This window comes from Siphateles boraxobius, unplaced genomic scaffold, assembly GCF_051911475.1.
Source record: "Siphateles boraxobius isolate OS27281-9 unplaced genomic scaffold, OSU_SipBor_1 13, whole genome shotgun sequence".
NCBI lineage: Eukaryota > Metazoa > Chordata > Actinopteri > Cypriniformes > Leuciscidae > Siphateles > Siphateles boraxobius.
This window is the reverse complement of record NW_027508733.1, coordinates 3008347-3026530: the sequence shown is the minus strand read 5'-3', so window position 1 is coordinate 3026530 and position 18184 is coordinate 3008347. Positions and strand designations below refer to the sequence as shown.

The 18184-nt window shown below is 39.6% G+C and overlaps 1 protein-coding gene across 1 annotated transcript; it reads left to right on the top strand.

Annotated features, from left to right (window-relative positions):
* Positions 1-1326: 1326 nt before the first annotated feature.
* On the top strand, positions 1327-17061 carry LOC143736290 (uncharacterized). Its single transcript, XM_077227033.1, has 7 exons — positions 1327-1380; positions 1478-1731; positions 12806-12843; positions 13542-13866; positions 14063-14376; positions 16529-16788; positions 17020-17061. The coding sequence occupies exons 1-7, from the start codon at positions 1327-1329 to the stop codon at positions 17059-17061; spliced, it is 1287 nt and encodes a 428-aa protein (XP_077083148.1).
* Positions 17062-18184: the final 1123 nt, after the last annotated feature.

Sequence of the window (18184 nt, the reverse complement as noted above, 5' to 3'; positions counted from 1 at the left end):
ACAACTGAACATGGTGGAGTTTATAAACTACAGATCAACAGTGTTTTCAAGCCTTTTACTCTCTTTGTCTTTCGTGAGTTAAATACTTTTTTCCTCTGTTTTATGTTTTATATTTTAATCAGGACAAATATACAATTGATAATTCAAACCTCATTTTGCTTTTGGTATTTAATGATGATAATCATATCAAATTTAAATTTCAAACTATTTACTTTTATAAATCATTAACTGATCGTCTTAATCTGTGACAAACCCTGTTTCTGTTTGTTCTCTCTCTCTCTCTCTCTCTCTCTCTCTCTCTCTCTCTCTCTCTCTCTCTCTCTCTCTCTCTCTCTCTCTCTCTCTCTCTCTCTCTCTCTCTCTGTGTGTGTGTGTGTGTGTGTGTGTGTGTGTGTGTGTGTGTGTGTGTGTGGTGATTCAGGACTGAAATCAGTGATGAAGGGAGATTCCATCGTTATATACTCTGATCTTACTGAAATAAAGGATGATGATGTGATTCAGTGGAGGTTCGGAAATGAAAACACATTAATAGTTAAATTCAATAAACGGGCCGACAGAATCACTTTATATGATGATGTTCTTGATGGGAGATTCAGAGACAGACTGAAGCTGGACAATCAAACTGGATCTCTGACCATCACAAACACCACAACTGAACATGCTGGAGTTTATAGACTACAGATCAACAGTGAGATCAAGAGATTCATTCTCGCTGTCATTGGTGAGTTCAAAAACATTTACACCTGTTTTTTAATGACAAAATTTAAATGAATTCATACACGATTTTGTTTTTGTTATATTATATTGTTTATTTTTAATGTAAATTTTAAACTATTCAATTTAGTAAACCATTATAAAGTTATTTAAGAATATTAATCTTTGCAAACCCTGTTTCTGTTTGTTCTCTGTGTGTTTGACAGATGAAGTGAAGTCAGTGTCAGTGATGGAGGGAGATTCAGTCTCTCTAAACTCTGATCTTACTGAAATGAAGGATGATGATGTGATTCAGTGGAGGTTTGGAGATGAAAACACATTAATAGTTAAATTCAATAAACGGGCCGACAGAATCACTGTATATGATGATGTTCTTGATGGGAGATTCAGAGACAGACTGAAGCTGGACAATCAAACTGGATCTCTGACCATCACAAACACCACAACTGAAGATACTGGAGATTATAAACTACAGATCAACAGTTTGTTCAAGAGATTCAGGGTTTTTTTCTTTGGTGAGTTAACTATTTGTTTCTCTTGTTTTTTTTTATTTTATTCAGCACAAAAATACAATTATTAATCCAAACTCCATTTTGCTTCTGTTATTTAAGGATGATATTCATTTCAAATTTAAATTTCAAACTATTTACTTTTATAAACCATCAAGTGATCGTCTTAATCTGTGACGAACCCTGTTTCTGTTTATTCTGTGTGTGTGTGTGTGTGTGTGTGTGTGTGTGTGTTTGGTGATTCAGGACTGAAGTCAGTGATTAAGGGAGATTCAGTCTCTCTAAACTCTGATCTTACTGAAATGAAGGATGATGATGTGATTCAGTGGAGGTTTGGAGATGAAAACACATTAATAGCTGAAATCAATGTAACGGCCGACAGAATCACTGTATATGATGTTGTTCTTGATGGGAGATTCAGAGACAGACTGAAGCTGGACAATCAAACTGGATCTCTGACCATCACAAACACCAGAACTGAACATGATGGAGATTATGTGCTAACGATGTTTTCAGGAGGAAGATTCTCATCAAAAATGTTCAGAGTTTCTGTCTATGGTGAGTAGAAATCATTTGTCTTCTCCTTCAAATATTTTTTTACTATTTACATATTTAATTGTTGAATCGTTTATAGTTTGAGATCACAAACCGTATAAAAACTCACTTGGAACCGAATATACGATTGTTGATTAGATTTGATTATATTTCTGTTTATTCAGAAATATCAGTTGATGTCAGCGCTGATATTAGTGTTTATTGACTGATCTGATCTCAGTTTGATGTGTTTATTCCTCAGACTCTGTCCACTGTTGTGGTCCTACTGAAGCTGTGATCCGATTGGTCTTCTCTGCTCTGGTGGGCGTGGCTACTGTCATCATTCTGGTTTATGACATCAGATCCAGAAGAGCCGAACGATATCAAGCACATATTCACACATCAGGTACATGATTGATGATGTCATTTCTGACAAACTGATTTTCATATATATCTGAGTGATTTATTCATTTTTGGCTTTATATTTTATCTTTTTTAGGAAGTATTGAAATCTAAAGCAGAATGGTTCTTTAAAGGTTCTTCAAGTGTTTTTTGTTGTTTTTGTTCTTCTAGTGTTTTTTTTTCATTATAAATACTAAATAATTGAGCTTGATTATTTTTGAAATTTAAAAAAAAATCTTATTTGTAAGGCTTTATTGTTTATATTTCTCTCAGATACAAAACAATGAATGACACAGATCTCACTTTACTACTGCTGTATATTTGCTGTATGTATTTTCTTGCCTTCATCAATAAAGTTTCTCACCCTGAGGTTCAAGAGTCTCTCTGTTTTATTACATTTATTATATAAAGTAAAGTAATGCCAATCCACCCGGATTCATGGCATTTATTGGGCGTGAACTGGAGCAAAAAGTTTTATTTCGCTGTGCGTTTAACCAGCCCCAAAATCTTCAACACTTTATCTGAAGATAAAGATTTAGAGATTTATCCGAAGATTAAGATCGTCGTCGCAGCTTCCCTATGGGGGAAAGAGTGTTTAACTAAAAGCATCTGGGTCCATTGCGACAATGAAACAACTGTGAACTGCATTAACAAAGGCCGTTCTCGCTCACCTGCGTTAATGCCACTCCTCAGACGCCTCATCTGGATCTCTGCTTGCGATCAGTTTATAATAACTGCCAAACACGTTCCAGGCTCACAAAATCAAATAGCTGACTCTCTCTCCCGTTTCTCTTTTCAAAAATTCAGGATGCTGGTGCCAGAAGCGGATCCAATTCCAACCACAGTCCCTTATTATTCTCAGCTGATCTTCCCATAAATCATCTGCTAAAATCCCTTTTGGAAACTGTGGTCCCTAGGGAAGATACGCTCTCTGAGGGTAGTGTATATCCCAGGGTCCCAGAATATTGGAGCAGACACCCTGTCGAGGCAGGGGCTGAGGCCAGGGGATTGGAGACTCCAACCCGAGGCGGTGGAGCAAATATGGGAGTTTTACGGCCAAGCACAAGTGGATCTGTTTGCATCTCAGTACACGACGCACTGTCCACTATGGTTCTCCCTTACTCACCCAGCCCCCCTGGTGGTGCAGACATGGCTGATTTCCTCCTGTTGCTCTGCTCATACGGTAAGCCCGTCCTCGCCATAAATAACTCTCAAACTTCCAAGGGCGTAGGTTTGGTTTTGAGATTGGTGGGGACATTCCCAGAAGCTGAGGAATCAGGAAATTAATATAGGATTAATGGGATAATATTAAGGTTTTTGGTCTATATTGACCCTAACAATACGTTAATGAATTCTATAATGTTACTATTAAAGCTATGGTATACGATTTCAAAGATCGTTCATTATTAATATCCTCGTTTAGATGCTGGTTATGGTTATATAGTACAATCCTAACAATATGAATAGAAAAAAGAATGAAAAAAATCCATTCACTCTATTGCCTGTACAGCCGCAGAGAAGTTGACCAATGTAAGCTGTCCGGCCGGACAGTTTACATTGGTCAACTGCTCTCATCCAATTACCAGCTCCACTTGAAACTCCGCCTGGCGCTCGCGTCTCCACCGCACCCGCCCCCGCCCCCCTCCTGCGACATGAAATTGCGCGCATAAGCAGCTGACAGTCTATGGTAGCTAGCTAAGTAGCATATCAGCAATGGATAAAAAAAAAGACAGCAGCAAGCGTCCCCTGCTTGCCCCTACAGTAAAGTTAGGACGAAAGAGAGAGTCATTAGAGGAACGAGCAGAGATTAAAAAAAAATGTGAAGAATGCCGAACTTTGAGTAGGATAAATATAGGGTCCACCATTGACCGTTGGAGGAAGCTTCAGGAAGATCTGGGACTGAAGACCGACGCTGACACGGCTGTCTTTTTGTTGAGCAGGTAAACATTTATTTATACTTTTATGGTGTGACGTGTTACATAAATAGCTTTTTATCAGTTTGACAACTTGCTCATGCTGCCGGTCGGCATTGGAATGTTAGCCGTTTAGCATCGCCTATCACGGGTCAAAGTAATTATATTTCTTGAAGTCCTTGAATATATTTCAGTAGGCCTAGCGGGATTCTGTTCGAGCCGATCGAAATTTGAACAAGATGCGCTGTGTGCTGCAATAACAATTACTGAAAACCTTAGCAATACTAGTAGTATTATACTAATGGTGGTGGGGAGTTTAGAACATTTCATGTGTTGCTAATCTTGCGTTGACGTGAACTCAAACGTGACATTGAATTGTTGATGAAGCAACTAAGTTCAAGTGTCTAAAGGCAATTTTACATATGATGTGTGTCCGATGTTTACTACCGGTGATCACAGCTTGACTGAGTGACGTTGTTCAATTCGTTTCCCGGTGGGAGGGATCAGGTAGCACAGAGGGGAGGGGTGTGTGTGTGGAGGGGCGGGATGATTTTTTTTAAACTTCCCTAACGTCTCAGGCTTTCTCGACCGATTTTTAACATTGTATACTATAGCTTTAAAGACAAGAAGGGAGTTTAACAGAGAGTTAACTTTACTCCGTTCATAGTGCAATGCAATAGTGGAATATGGTCTTGTTCCTTACGTTTTGAAGAAGCCAAACACATGTCTGGATCTGTCATTAAAGGGATAGTTCACCCAAAAATGAAAATTATGTCTCTCCCTCAAGTTGTTTCAAACCCTTATGAATTTCCTCATTCTACTGAACACAAAGGAAGATATTTTGAAGAATGTTGGTAACCAGACAGTTGATGGACCACATTGACTTCCATAGTAAGAAAAAAAAATACTATGGAAGTCAATGGGGCCCATCAACTGTCTAGTTACCAACATTATTCAAAATAATATCACAAATAACTTTCTGCATTTTCAAAAATCGTCACTTAGTATGATTTATAAGCTGTTTTCCAAAAAAAAAGAATAATAATAATAATTCCCCACAAGGATTTTGGAAATTGCCATCTTTGTGGGGACATTTTGTCTTTGTCCCTACAAAAATGTCAATATACGAAAATCTTGTCCTTATGGGTATTTTCTTTCTTTTCTTTTTATTCCCCCTTTTTTGGAAAATGTCTTATAGGCTAAATCATACTAAGTGATGTTTTTACAAAATTTCAGTGCTCTTTGCGCGCATACACTAACGATTATGTTTGCCACTTATCCCGCGATTGTCATACATTATTGTAAAAACTGAACTGTCCCCGAATCATTATTTGACGCGATTTGCCCTGTATTTTTGTGCACAGAACTGTAGATTACTCCCTAATTTACCGCATCTAGGTTTCCTTCGGAGCAGCTTTGCCGCTTCGCACAGCCAAATGTAGCTACAGCCTCTCACAAGTTAGTAAGAAAACACAAAGCCAATCAGTTTAGTGATGTGTGTTAAGCAGGCGGGACCTAGATCTATTAACCGTTTGTGTTTCAGGATTTGCGCATTTTTCTCAGAATGCTCTTGTAAGAGATTTTAATCTAAATGAGATGTTTCCTGGTTAAATAAAATAAGAAATACATAAAACCCACAAGATCCAACCAGGCAACAGTGGTTATATATAAATATATTTTAATTTTTTATCGAAATTATTGCTAGGGACAATAGTACCTGGAACCTGGCTGAATGGATTTGGTTGGTCTTTTCTTGTCTTATCAGAACCTTATCCATGGCAGGACACCACGCTTTACTTTGATTTGATGGTGCCTAAATGTCCTTTATGAGCTAAAATGAAAGACTTTAGCATTGAGTGACTGTGGTAACAATGTGTGAATCCCTCAAGACTAAAGGTCCTTGCACACTGAGTCCAAAATGTGTGTATGTGTTTTTTTGTAATCGTCATTTGGTGGCTCTAGACTGTCAAAACATCTCTTAAAATGCTTGCTATGGATGTGAAAAATGCAGAAAATTGAACCTGATCCAATTTTTTTTGATGGACCAAAGTTTCGGAGTTAGTGTGTAAACGTGGTTAACACAATGTGAGGTCAAAGTTATTTTTTTTAATGTGCAAATATTTCGAGCCGAGAATTTCGGACTCAGTGTGCAAGGACCTTAATTGTCCAATCACACTTAACTCATTGGCAATGTGAGCCTATGATTTGCATTCATCAAAACTACCAGTCTGGATTACCCATTTGCCTTGCCCCCTGCCTGCCTCTGGATTACCCGTTTGCATTGTCCCCTGTCTGCGTCTGGATTACCTGTTTGCCTTGTCCCCTGCCTGCGTCTGGATTACCTGTTTGCCTTGGCCCCTGCCTGCGTCTGGATTACCTGTTTGCCTTGTCCCCTGCCTGCCTCTGGATTACCCGTTTGCCTTGGCCCCTGCCTGCCTCCGGATTACCCGTTTGCCTTGTCCCCTGCCTGCCTCTGGATTACCCGTTTGTCTTGTCCCCTGCCTGCCTCTGGATTACCCGTTTGCCTTGGCCCCTGCCTGCCTCCGGATTACCCGTTTGCCTTGTCCCCTGCCTGCCTCTGGATTACCCGTTTGTCTTGTCCCCTGCCTGCCTCTGGATTACCCGTTTGCCTTGTCCCCTGCCTGCCTCTGGATTACCAATTTGCCTTGCCCCCTGCCTGCCTCTGGATTACCTGTTTGCCTTGTCCCCTGCCTGCCTCTGGATTACATGTTTGCCTTGTCCCCTGCCTGCCTCTGGATTACTTGTTTGCCTTGTCCCCTGCCTGCCTCTGGATTACCCGTTTGCCTTGTCCCATACCTGCCTCTGGATTACTTGTTTGCCTTGTCCCCTACCTGCCTCTGGATTACTCGTTTGCCTTGTCCCCTACCTGCCTCTGGATTACTCGTTTGCCTTGTCCCCTGCCTGCCTCTGGATTACTCATTTGCCTTGTCCCCTACCTGCCTCTGGATTACCTGTTTGCCTTGTCCCCTACCTGCCCCTGGATTATCCGTTTGCCTTGTCCCCTGCCTGCCTCTGGATTACTCGTTTGCCTTGTCCCCTACCTGCCTCTGGATTACCCGTTTGCCTTGTCCCCTGCCTGCCTCTTGATTACTTGTTTGCCTTGCCCCCTACCTGCCTCTGGATTACACGTTTGCCTTGTTCCCAACCTTGTGTGTTTGTATATATGGACTGCTTACCTGGACTTTGACCTGTTGCCTGTACATTTGATACATTTGATTACATGTCTGGATTTTCCCCTCCTTATTAACTCTTCGGGGTCGCCGATCACGCCGGCGTGATCAAGTTACATGACCAGTTTAAGACGTCGAAGCATAAAAACAAAGTCACGTTGAGCGCTGCCGTCCACTTCTGTCGAAAGTGCTGGCTTGAAATTCTATTTTACTTTTTGTTTTGTGTTGATAGACCAAGTAAAAACGGAGATATGATCATTTAAACTTTATATAAAAAAATACTGACGCGTTCGTAAAAGAACGCAAGATGGGATGCGACAGGCGTTGCATTTATTCTAATAACTTCGTCGGTTTTTGTCATAAAACAAAACGGAGAAAAATGTGTGAATCTGCTGACTCTGCTATTCAGGCTGCACATTTTAGGGAATGGAGGAGGAGCCAACTGAGCTAAGACGCAAAATTGAAAGGCAGAGGATTTACGGAGTTGATAAAGATAGACATATATACGTTATATATATAGAGAGAGATTATTGCTAGTTTTTGGAAGAGTTTGAGTAGATTTTGAGAGTAGTTTAGGAGTAGTGTAGATAGTTTAGGTAGTTTAGGAGTAGTTTAGGTAGTTTAGGAGTAGATTTAGCTAAACTGTTTTGAGGAGAGGCACAGATAAAAAATAAAAATAAAAAACACCTGATATTTGCTGTAAATAGTTGTATGTATAATTTGATTTTGTGTTCATTTTACCTATTGTATGGTATATTTGCACTATTGAGGAACCCTTCTTACTCAAGGAATGAAATCCCTGTAATGTAGATATCTGTGTAATTGTACATGAATTGTTTTGTAGAGTTTCTAAGCAAAAAAGAAAAGAAAAAACGCCCATTGCCCCACCTGCTTTTTGCTGCATATAGTTTAATTTTATCTCAATTTTAAAATTTTTATGTTGTATTTGCACTATTTGCGAACCCTCATACTCTGGGAATGCAAGGCCTTAAATATAGCTCTCTGAATAATTGTGTGCACAACATTTTTTAAAAAGTGGCTGAGCTAAAAAGAAAGAAAAAACGCTTTTTTTGTAAATCATATTTTTTTTGTATATAGGTTGATTATATCTGAATTGTACCTGTATATGTTGACTTTTACAACTTGTGTTTACATTTTAAACCTTTTAAAATGCTTCATTGAGCATGTTTGTGTTTTTTGTAGTAGAAAAGCTATAATTTTTCTATTCGGATTTTGTGTTTTTTGTGTGATTTTGGGTCCAGTATGTTGATAGAGTACATCAAAGTGAAAAACTAATTGTCTGATCATATAGGTGATGTTGTGCTGAAAAAAATTATACCAAACATTGGTATGGTAAACATTTTTCTATGTTGCAAAATTTAAAAAAAATAAAAGTACTCAAAAACGGCCAAAATAGCCCAAGACTCCGAAGGGTTAACCCTCTGGGGACGGATTGGGCGGTACCGCCCAAAATGCATACTTTTACAAATGTGTAATTATCTTAAAAACTATTAATGATAGAGATGTGTGTTTTTTGCCGTCTTCCTCAGATTCCGCTGAAAACAGTGCTACCCGATTTGTATATACACTCTTCCTTGTAGCGTAATCCCACTGTGTAAAAAGGCCAATGAAATTGATGCTGTTAGACAAATTCCACTCGCAACGACCAATGGAAAAATTGCAGCGGAGAGGAATATTTTTCTTACCAAATCAGAGGAAGGTTACCATGACGTATTCTAGCTAATCAGAGCACTCTGTAGTCTTACAAGGGGTGGGACCATAGTTAGAAACAGCGTAGAGTGCATAAGGAGACAGCGTAGAGTGGATAAGGAGACAGCGTAGAGTGAATAAGGTGACAGCGAGCAAAAGGAGCGGAGTATTACAGAGCGTACAGAGATCCATATTAGCGAGAGAGATAACTTCATAAACAGCATTATTATTGTATTTTAGCACTTTTATGATGGCGAGCAGCAAAAGATTTACGGCAGATGAAGCTTTGGAACAGTTACTGGAAAGTGACGACGATAAATCCGGAGCAGAGAGCTTTTACACAGACGATGAGATATTTTACCAGAATGGGGAAGATCCATTTGAGGACTGGTATGTACCTTCAAATAACCTCTTTATCATTATAATTTATTGTCTCATACATTTTGAGTGTGTATGTATTGGATTTTTAGTCAGAGAGAGATCGAGACATGAAATGTTTGTTTTAGTGTACAGTATGGGGATACTGCCCCGTCCCTGTAAGCTCAGTTCAAAAGTGATGAAATTTTTTCTACATTGAATTTTGACACAAAAAGAAGCTTCCAGTTTCATTGTGTAATTGCTCTCCCCTTTTACATTTATTTCAGTAATGATAATGACCCAAGTCATCAACACCGGCAACAGCACCTCAGCTTCCACCGGGGAGACGATTGAGCTTGCCATGCATGTTACCAACACCGGCAACATCACCTCAGCTTCCACAGAGGAGACGATTGAGCCTGCCATGCACGCTACCTACACCGGCAACAGCTCCTCAGCTTCCACCGAGGAGGCGATTGAGTCTGCCATGCACTTTACCTACACCGGCAACAGCTCCTCAGCTTCCACCGAGGAGGCGATTGAGCCTGCCATGCACGTTACCTACACCGGCAACAGCTCCACAGCTTCCACCGAGGAGGCGATTGAGCCTGCCATTCACGTTACCTAGAACGGCAACAGCACCTCAGCTTCCACAGAGGAGACGATTGAGCCTGCCATGCACGTTACCTACACCGGCAACAGCTCCTCAGCTTCCACCGAGGAGGCGATTGAGCCTGCCATGCACGGTACCTAAACCGGCAACAGCACCTCAGCTTCCACCGAGGAGGCGACTGAGCCTGCCATGCACGACACGTACACCAGCAAAAGCACCTCAGCTTCCACCGAGGAGGCGATTGAGCCTGCCATGCACGACACCTACACCGGCAACAGCACCTCAGCTTCCACCGAGGAGAGAAACTCCAACACGCAGGCAATCTACACAGAGTGTTCAGAGGCCCACACCGAGCTGCTCAAGATCACGCTCCCCTCACTGTACAGCACCTGAACAACACTGGTAAACCGAAAGCGATCAAGTTGTGGCACCCATTCTCCCCAGGTTTGCACCTGCCAGGCCCCCAGGACTGCAACTCGATAAATCCAAAGTGTACAGTCCACTTGATTTGTTCCAGCATTTTTTCAGCAATAATGTCATCAGACAATTATGCAGTAACACAAATAAGCAAGCTACAAAGAGGTTAGCACAAGGACTTCAATTCAAATGGACTGATGTCACCCCCACAGATTTCCTAAAATATCTTGCACTTGTTATTTTCATGGGACTGCTAAAACTTGGATCAGTGAAAGCTTACTGGAGGCAAAAAAAATGTTCAGTGCCATTTCCAAAGAAAGTGATGCCAAGGGACAGGTGGCTCAGCATTTCCTCAAATGTGCACATGAGATATCCGGCTAAGGACGTTGTGAATGACAGCAAAAAGGGCACATCAGACCATGACCCCTGTTTCGCCTCAAGCCTCTGATGACAGAAATCAAGGCAGCATGCAAGTCCTTTTACCAGCCAAACAAAAATCTGGCAATAGATGAGAGGATGGTGGCAACAAAAGCCAAAACAGGAATGACACAGTACATGAAGGACAAACCGACTAAGTGGGGATTCAAACTGTTTATCTTGGCCGACTCTTCAAATGGATACACGTCTAGCTTTACCGTGTACACGGGGAAGGCAAAGTTCCCCACTGGCTTTGGACTGTCCTATGACGCAGTTGTGGGCCTCCTGGACAAACCGTATTTGGGAAGTGGTTATCACATTTATTGTGATAACTTTTATACAAGCCCTCAGCTATTCAGACACCTGTCATCTCTGCACTTTAGAGCCTGCGGTACATATAGAGAGGGGAGGAAGGAAACCCCTAAATCCACTGTGAATGCCCTCTCCAAAAAATCCGAAAGAGGCACAATCAGATAGATCCGAGATGGTGACTTGCTCTTTGTCAAGTGGGTGGACACAAGAGAGGTGTCCATCTGCTCGACCATCCATCAAGCCTACACCGCAGAGAATGTCGCGAGAAGGCAAAAAAAGAGAGATGGAACTTGGCAGAAAATGAACATTCCAGTTCCCACACCAGTTGTGGAATACAACAAGTACATGGGGGGTGTGGTTTGAGGACTGGTATGTAACATCAAATAACCTCTTTATCATTATAATTTATTGTCTCATACATTTTGAGTGTGTATGTATTGGATTTTTAGTCAGAGAGAGATTGAGGCATGAAATGTTTGTTTTAGTGTACAGTATCCCGCTCCCTCTTCCCTGTAAGCTCAGTTCAAAAGTGATGAAATGTGTTTTTAGTGGACAGTGGAGTTTCATAGGGTTACATGAGTTTATAGTGGACTATATTTTACCAGAATGGGGAAGATCCATTTGAGGACTGGTATGTAACTTTAAATAACCTATTACTCGTTATAATTTATTGTCTCATACATTTTGAGTGTGTATGTATTGGATTTTTAGTCAGAGAGAGAAGTTTATTGTACATTTGTCACTCAAACTTCCTTTATAAACACATTACATGCATGATTATGTTAGCTTAGGGTCTTCTGAATCCATAGATACCAAACACATGGTGTTCCATCTCCATTACATATGGTTTATAAGCCCAAATGTAAAAATAGAGAAAACGGACCAAAAAGGGCTTAGTCCTCAGAGGGTTAAAGCTGCATTTGGATCTAAAACTTTCTGGTCTCAGAGCAGCTTCGTGACAGAAAACTAAGCCAACACAGATCCAGCAGCTGAGTAAAACCCAGACCAATCAATGCATCCAACAGCACAAATTATACGTCTCCGTCAAGGAGATCGACCCATCGAGGATTATGTAACAGACTTTTTGGCTCATCTGACTTACCTGGATGAGGTATGTTTAACCTACGTCACAAAAAAATATGTTTTCATGTATGTCTCCTAGCTCATATATGTTTGTGCAAATATCTTGTGAAGGATTAGAAGATTCTACACTTTAGGATTGGCTTTTCATTAGTAACTACTGTAAGAATCATGGTAACTAACTAGTAATGACATAGTGTTACCACATACTTCTAAAGGAATTACTAATTATTTGGATCCGTATTCTAAAGTGAAGATCATGGTAACTAACTGGTAATGACTCAAGTGTTACTACATACTTCTATGGGAATTACTATTTAAAACTTCACCAAAAACCTCAAAAGCTTAAAATAATTAGTAATTCCTTTAGAAGTATGTAGTAACACTTGAGTCATTACCAGTTAGTTACCATGATCTTCACTTTAGAATACGAATCCTAATAATTAGTAATTCCTTTATAAGTATGTAGTAATACTTGAGTCATTACTAGTTAGTTACCATGATTCTTACAGTAGTTCTCTGGGAAGCATTAAAAAAAATAGTAGTTATTGATAAGTTAATAGTGAACTACCACTTTCATCTGTGTGCTATTACTTACTAATTCGTTAATCAGAATTTATTGTTAGTTAATAGTAGTTACCAGATTGTTAATATTGTGTTACTCATTTGTTCCTGTGTAGTTATTCATTAATGAAGGAACCGTATTCTAAAGTGTTACCCACATTTCATACACTATGGCAATTCAAAGTGCTTTACACAGAAAGGAATTAAAATAATCACAAAATAAAAGCAAGGAAAATTAAAACAGTTATAAAAGGAATTAAAAGAGATTTATGGTACAGCTATAAAACTAATTAAAAGAGTAAAAAGATGATACATATATAAACTTCTCATCTGGCAGAAAACCGGTGTATCATATTTTTTACAACTCCCAGTTTTACTGTGAGATTTGTTTTTGAGATGTGCGCTGTCTTTTGTTAGGTCTGGTTTCGGTTGGGATCAGATCACAGTTTATTCTCCAAAGCTTACTGAACTCTTACTCTGATAGAAGTTTTTGAATGCAATCAGCTGCACCATTTACAAACTTTCCTGCTTGAAGTATTTTGTAGCAAAATTCCAGTCAAAAATCTAGCAGCTGCGTTTTAGATGTTTGTAAGCAATTCATATAGGATTGGCTAATACCTATATTCATTGAGTTGCAGTAGTCCAGTAGTCTTTGAGTTAAACTATTCACCTTAGCAAGGAGTCTTAGCTGAAAAAAAAACTTTATTTAAAAGTTAAAAGTAGTCAATCTTCATCAAACCAACATCAAGTGATTTCAAAGCTTTAATCTATGAAAAACTATGTTCCTCAGGTGGGTTTTATCATGTAGATGAATCAAAGTATGTGATGGAGGGAGATTCAGTCTCTCTAAACTCTGATCTTGCTGAAATGAAGGATGATGATGAGATTCAGTGGAGGTTTGGATATGAAAACACATTAATAGCTGATATCAATAAACGGGCCGACAGCTTCACTGTATATGATGATGTTCTTGATGGGAGATTCAGAGACAGACTGAAGATGGATCATCAAACTGGATCTCTGACCATCACAAACATCACAATTGAAGAGATGGGACTTTATACAATACAAATCAACAGTGCGAGAAAGAGAAAGATCCTTCTCCGTTTCTATGGTGAGAAAAAAAATGTTTCACCACTTTTTTAATTACAAAAATTTAAATTAATTCATAAACCATTTTGTTTCTTTTGTTGTTTTATGATATTGTTTATTTCAAACTGATATTTGAAAGTATTTAATTTAGTAAAACATTATAAAGTAATGTCACAGTATTAATCTGTGACCCTGTTTGTGTTTGTTCTGTGTGTGTTTTTGGTGTTAAAGGAGTGAAGTCAGTGTCAGTGATGGAGGGAGATTCAGTCCTGATCGTACTGAAATAAAGGATGATGATTTGATTCAGTGGAGGTTATCGGATGATGATGATGATGAGTGGTCGTCTAAAAAAACTGTAATAGCTGAAATCAATAAACAGGCCGGCACCATCACTGTATATGATGATGTTCTTGATGGGAGATTCAGAGACAGACTGAAACTAAACAAACTAACTGGATCTCTGACCATCACAAACACCAGAACTGAACATGCTGGACGTTACGAACGAAAGATCAACATTATGAACACTGAGTTCTTCCTCTCTGTCTTTAGTGAGTTAAATATTTTTTTCACCATTTTATGTTTTAATCACTAGATACAATTATTTATCTAAACACAATTTTGCTTCTTTTATGTCGGTTTTTGTTTGACGATATTATTTCACGAGCAAGGACCATGCCACAACCATGAATGTTGGAAATTATTTCTGAAGAGAGTTGAGTAGTGGAAGGGGAAAAGGGGTGGTAGTCAGGTTGATCTGTTATTGAAGAGAGTTGGAGATGAAGAGAATTGGGGATGAATAGGGAAAGGATGAAGTGGAAGGGGGAAAAGGCATGGTAATCAGGTTGATCTGGACGTCTGATGTTGGTGGCCAGGAGACTCAATGACTACATGAGTTAAATTCAGGCCGAGTGATTAGGACCCTCAGTAAGCTTGGTTGACGGAGGTCGTTGAGATTTTTTACAAACGTGAGAGCTTCTGAAGATCAACAGCCAAGGAGTCGGATTGTCTCATTTGAGAGACCTCTTCTGGCCACTGAGGTCTCTGCTCCGATGCGGAAGGAATGTATTTAGTAGTGTTCTGAAGATACAGTGATATGGTGGAATAATAAAAGTACTTGCTGAACCAGAGTCTTGTGGCCAGTTTTCGGTTTCGGTTTCTGGCAATATGCCTGGAGTGAACGTATTCAGAATTAGGTTTGAATGGGCTGAGGAAGTAGTTTAAACAGAAGATGTAAATGGGGTTTAAAGTTTCGAATTGGTCTGTTTTGCTTCTCCGAAGAGTGAATATGACTGGAAAGTAGACAGAAATTACAGAGATGCAGGGATGGATGTAGTGATCGTAGGTGGATCAAATAGGGGAACATTTTTTAATGTCGTAGAAAGCCAAAAAGGCAAACAGGAACATGGACTCTAGGTTCAGGCGATGACGGGCTTCAAATAGCCTGAGCGTAGAGAGAGGATGCAGAGGCTAAGTAGGTAGGTTGATGAATACGTCGGGACCAGTGTTGGATAAATGTCCGATTCTGGAGCCAAGAGTCTGAATTTCTAGACCATTCATGACACACTAAAGGATAGTGGCTATGATTATGGAGTATATTTCGCAAAGTGCTGAGGAGAACACGCTGACTGCGAGTTGAGAGAACTGAACTTTGGGGGCCATTTGTGGGCAAACCTGTGCCCACTGAAACCTCTGGATGGTGCTGCTTCAGTGTAAAATTTAGAATCATCGGGATGAGTGATATAGTCATTGTTGAAAATTGCAATGCAACTGAAGGTGAGGTGTAAGGGAAAGTAGTAGGCGCTCTTCCAGAGGACTTCAAAGAAGCACTTGAAATCTGTGTGGATAGGCATGTTTAAGATAGCAGAGTAACTAGGACCCGTATTGCTGTAAACGGCGGATACATTTGTTAGTCTAGCTGCTGAAAAGGAAGAAGGGCGATGGACTGCTGAAGCTTGCCGGGTAGGTCGCTGTGCTGTGGCTGAAGTATGGGATGTTGCTGGATTGTAGGATGTAAGGGTGTTTGGGAGGGAGGGATAAGTTTGGACTGGTTGAAAATCGAAATAGAGGTTGAAGGAGTCCAGATTGGCACGTATGAGGTAGAATTGCCTTTGCTTTTAACAGTGTGTTGAAGGCGAGCCACGATCCCGGATCTGGTAATGTTAGACACGGATTTGGTAATGTTTTCGGGAATTGAGTGCTGGGGATGTGGCTGGCGAGGAGAGCGATGAAGCCGGTTTCCGCGTCTACTGTGAGTATGGTGATCTCTGTTCATGGTCTTGAAGGCAGAGAAGAGGGAGCCTGGGAACAAGTCAGAGTTGGAGAGTTTTCTTGAGATAGTTTTGGATGAGAAAACTCAGGGAGAGAATTTAAGATAACCCTTGAAGGGGTGGAATTGAAATTGAACGATTGTCACCTGAATCAGGTGACTTAATCTGAATCTCTGAATCCGTAGTGAGTGAACTTCGAGAGAACGAGACAAACAGCACTGTAAGGGGCGGCCCGATATAAGAAGGTTTTGAGTCAGGTGACTGGTTGAGGCATGGTCCTACTCCTGAACCTTAGTTAACTAGTCAACTCCATTTATTTTAAATTTAAAAATCAAATGGTTTACTTTTATAAACAATCATAAAGTTATTTAAAAGTCTCTTTCTGCTACAAACCCTGTTTCTGTTTGTTCTCCATATGTGTTTGGTGATCCAGATGAAATATCAGTGATGGAGGGAGATTCACTCACTCTAAACTCTGATTTTACTAAAATGATGGGTCATGTTGTGATTCGGTGGAGGTTTGGAAATGAAAACATTGTAATTGCTGAAATCACTAAACAGGCCGAAGGCATCACTGTATATGATGATGTTCTTGATGGGAGATTCAGAGACAGACTGAAGCTGGACAATCAAACTGGATCTCTGACCATCACAAACACCACAACTGAACATGCGGGACGTTATAAACTACAGGTGTTTTCAAACATATTTTCATCAAAATCCTTCAGCCAGCATTTCTGTCTCTGGTGAGTTGAGATCATTTGTCCTTTCCATCAAATATTCTTGTTTTTACCAACTATTTACATACTTATTAATTGTTGAATCATTTTATAGTTTGAGATGGTACAACACACTGATTAAACCAAATAGAAAATTGTTTATTAGATTTGTGACATATTTATCTTTTTCTTTCATGTTTTCCAGCTTGTCTGCCTGTTCCTGTCATCAGCACAGCCTGGCCTTTAACATCATCATCATCATCGTCATCATCATCGTCATCATCATCATCATCATCATCATCATCATCATCATCATTAACTCCCAATCCTATCAGCAACCATACTCAACATCTGGACATCACTCAACTCTGTCACACATTCAGGTACGGTATTAGGTATATTATAATATAATATATATATTATATTAGGTATTATATAATATTAGTTGATGTCAGCGCTGATATTAGTGTTTATTGACTGATCTGATCTCAGTTTGATGTGTTTATTCCTCAGACTCTGTCCACTGTTGTGGTCCTACTGAAGCTGTGATCCGATTGGTCCTCTCTGCTCTGGTGGGCGTGGCTACTGTCATCATTCTGGTTTATGACATCAGATCCAGAAGAGCTGAACGAGATCAAGCACATATTCACACATCAGGTATCTCATTAAAGGAGTCATTTAACTGTTTCTGCAAAAATAAATATTTGTTGAGATTTTTGAAAAGAATTCTTATGTTCATCTTTTCCAGAAAGTATTGAAATCTGAAGCAGAACGCTGAACCTCAAAGGTTTCCAAGTGTGTTTTTGTTTTTCCTAGTGTTTCTGTCATGATAAATACTGATGATTATTTGAGCTTTTGCTCTCTTTCAGTGTCAGATTTTTAAAAATCTTTCTTGTAATGCTATTGTTTATTTTTTATCTCGTATACAAACAAATGTAATAAAGAGACACACAGATCTTACTTTACTGCTCTATATATTTGTCATACGTTTTTTGCTTGCCTTTATCAATAAAGTTTTCTCACTCTAAGGTTCAAGAGTCTCTCCATGTTTTATTACATTTATTATGTCGAGCACCTCCTGGGCCCTGTTTCAGAAAGGAGGTTAAGTGAAAACTCTGAGTATGTTAACCCTGAAATGAGGCAAACTCTGGGTTTTCCGTTTCAGAATGGGAAATATGTCAAACCCGAGAAAGCAGAGTTAGTCAAGCCCGTTTCTGAAAGAGGGGTAACTTATACTCAGAGTCAGTTACCATGGTAACTTACTCTGTGAACCTAACCTGGTCAGGAGCAGGTTTTCTTATATAAACCCGGAGTTTTTCTTTTAGTAAATGCATTTTGATTTAATAATCTTTAGATATTTTGACTGGAAA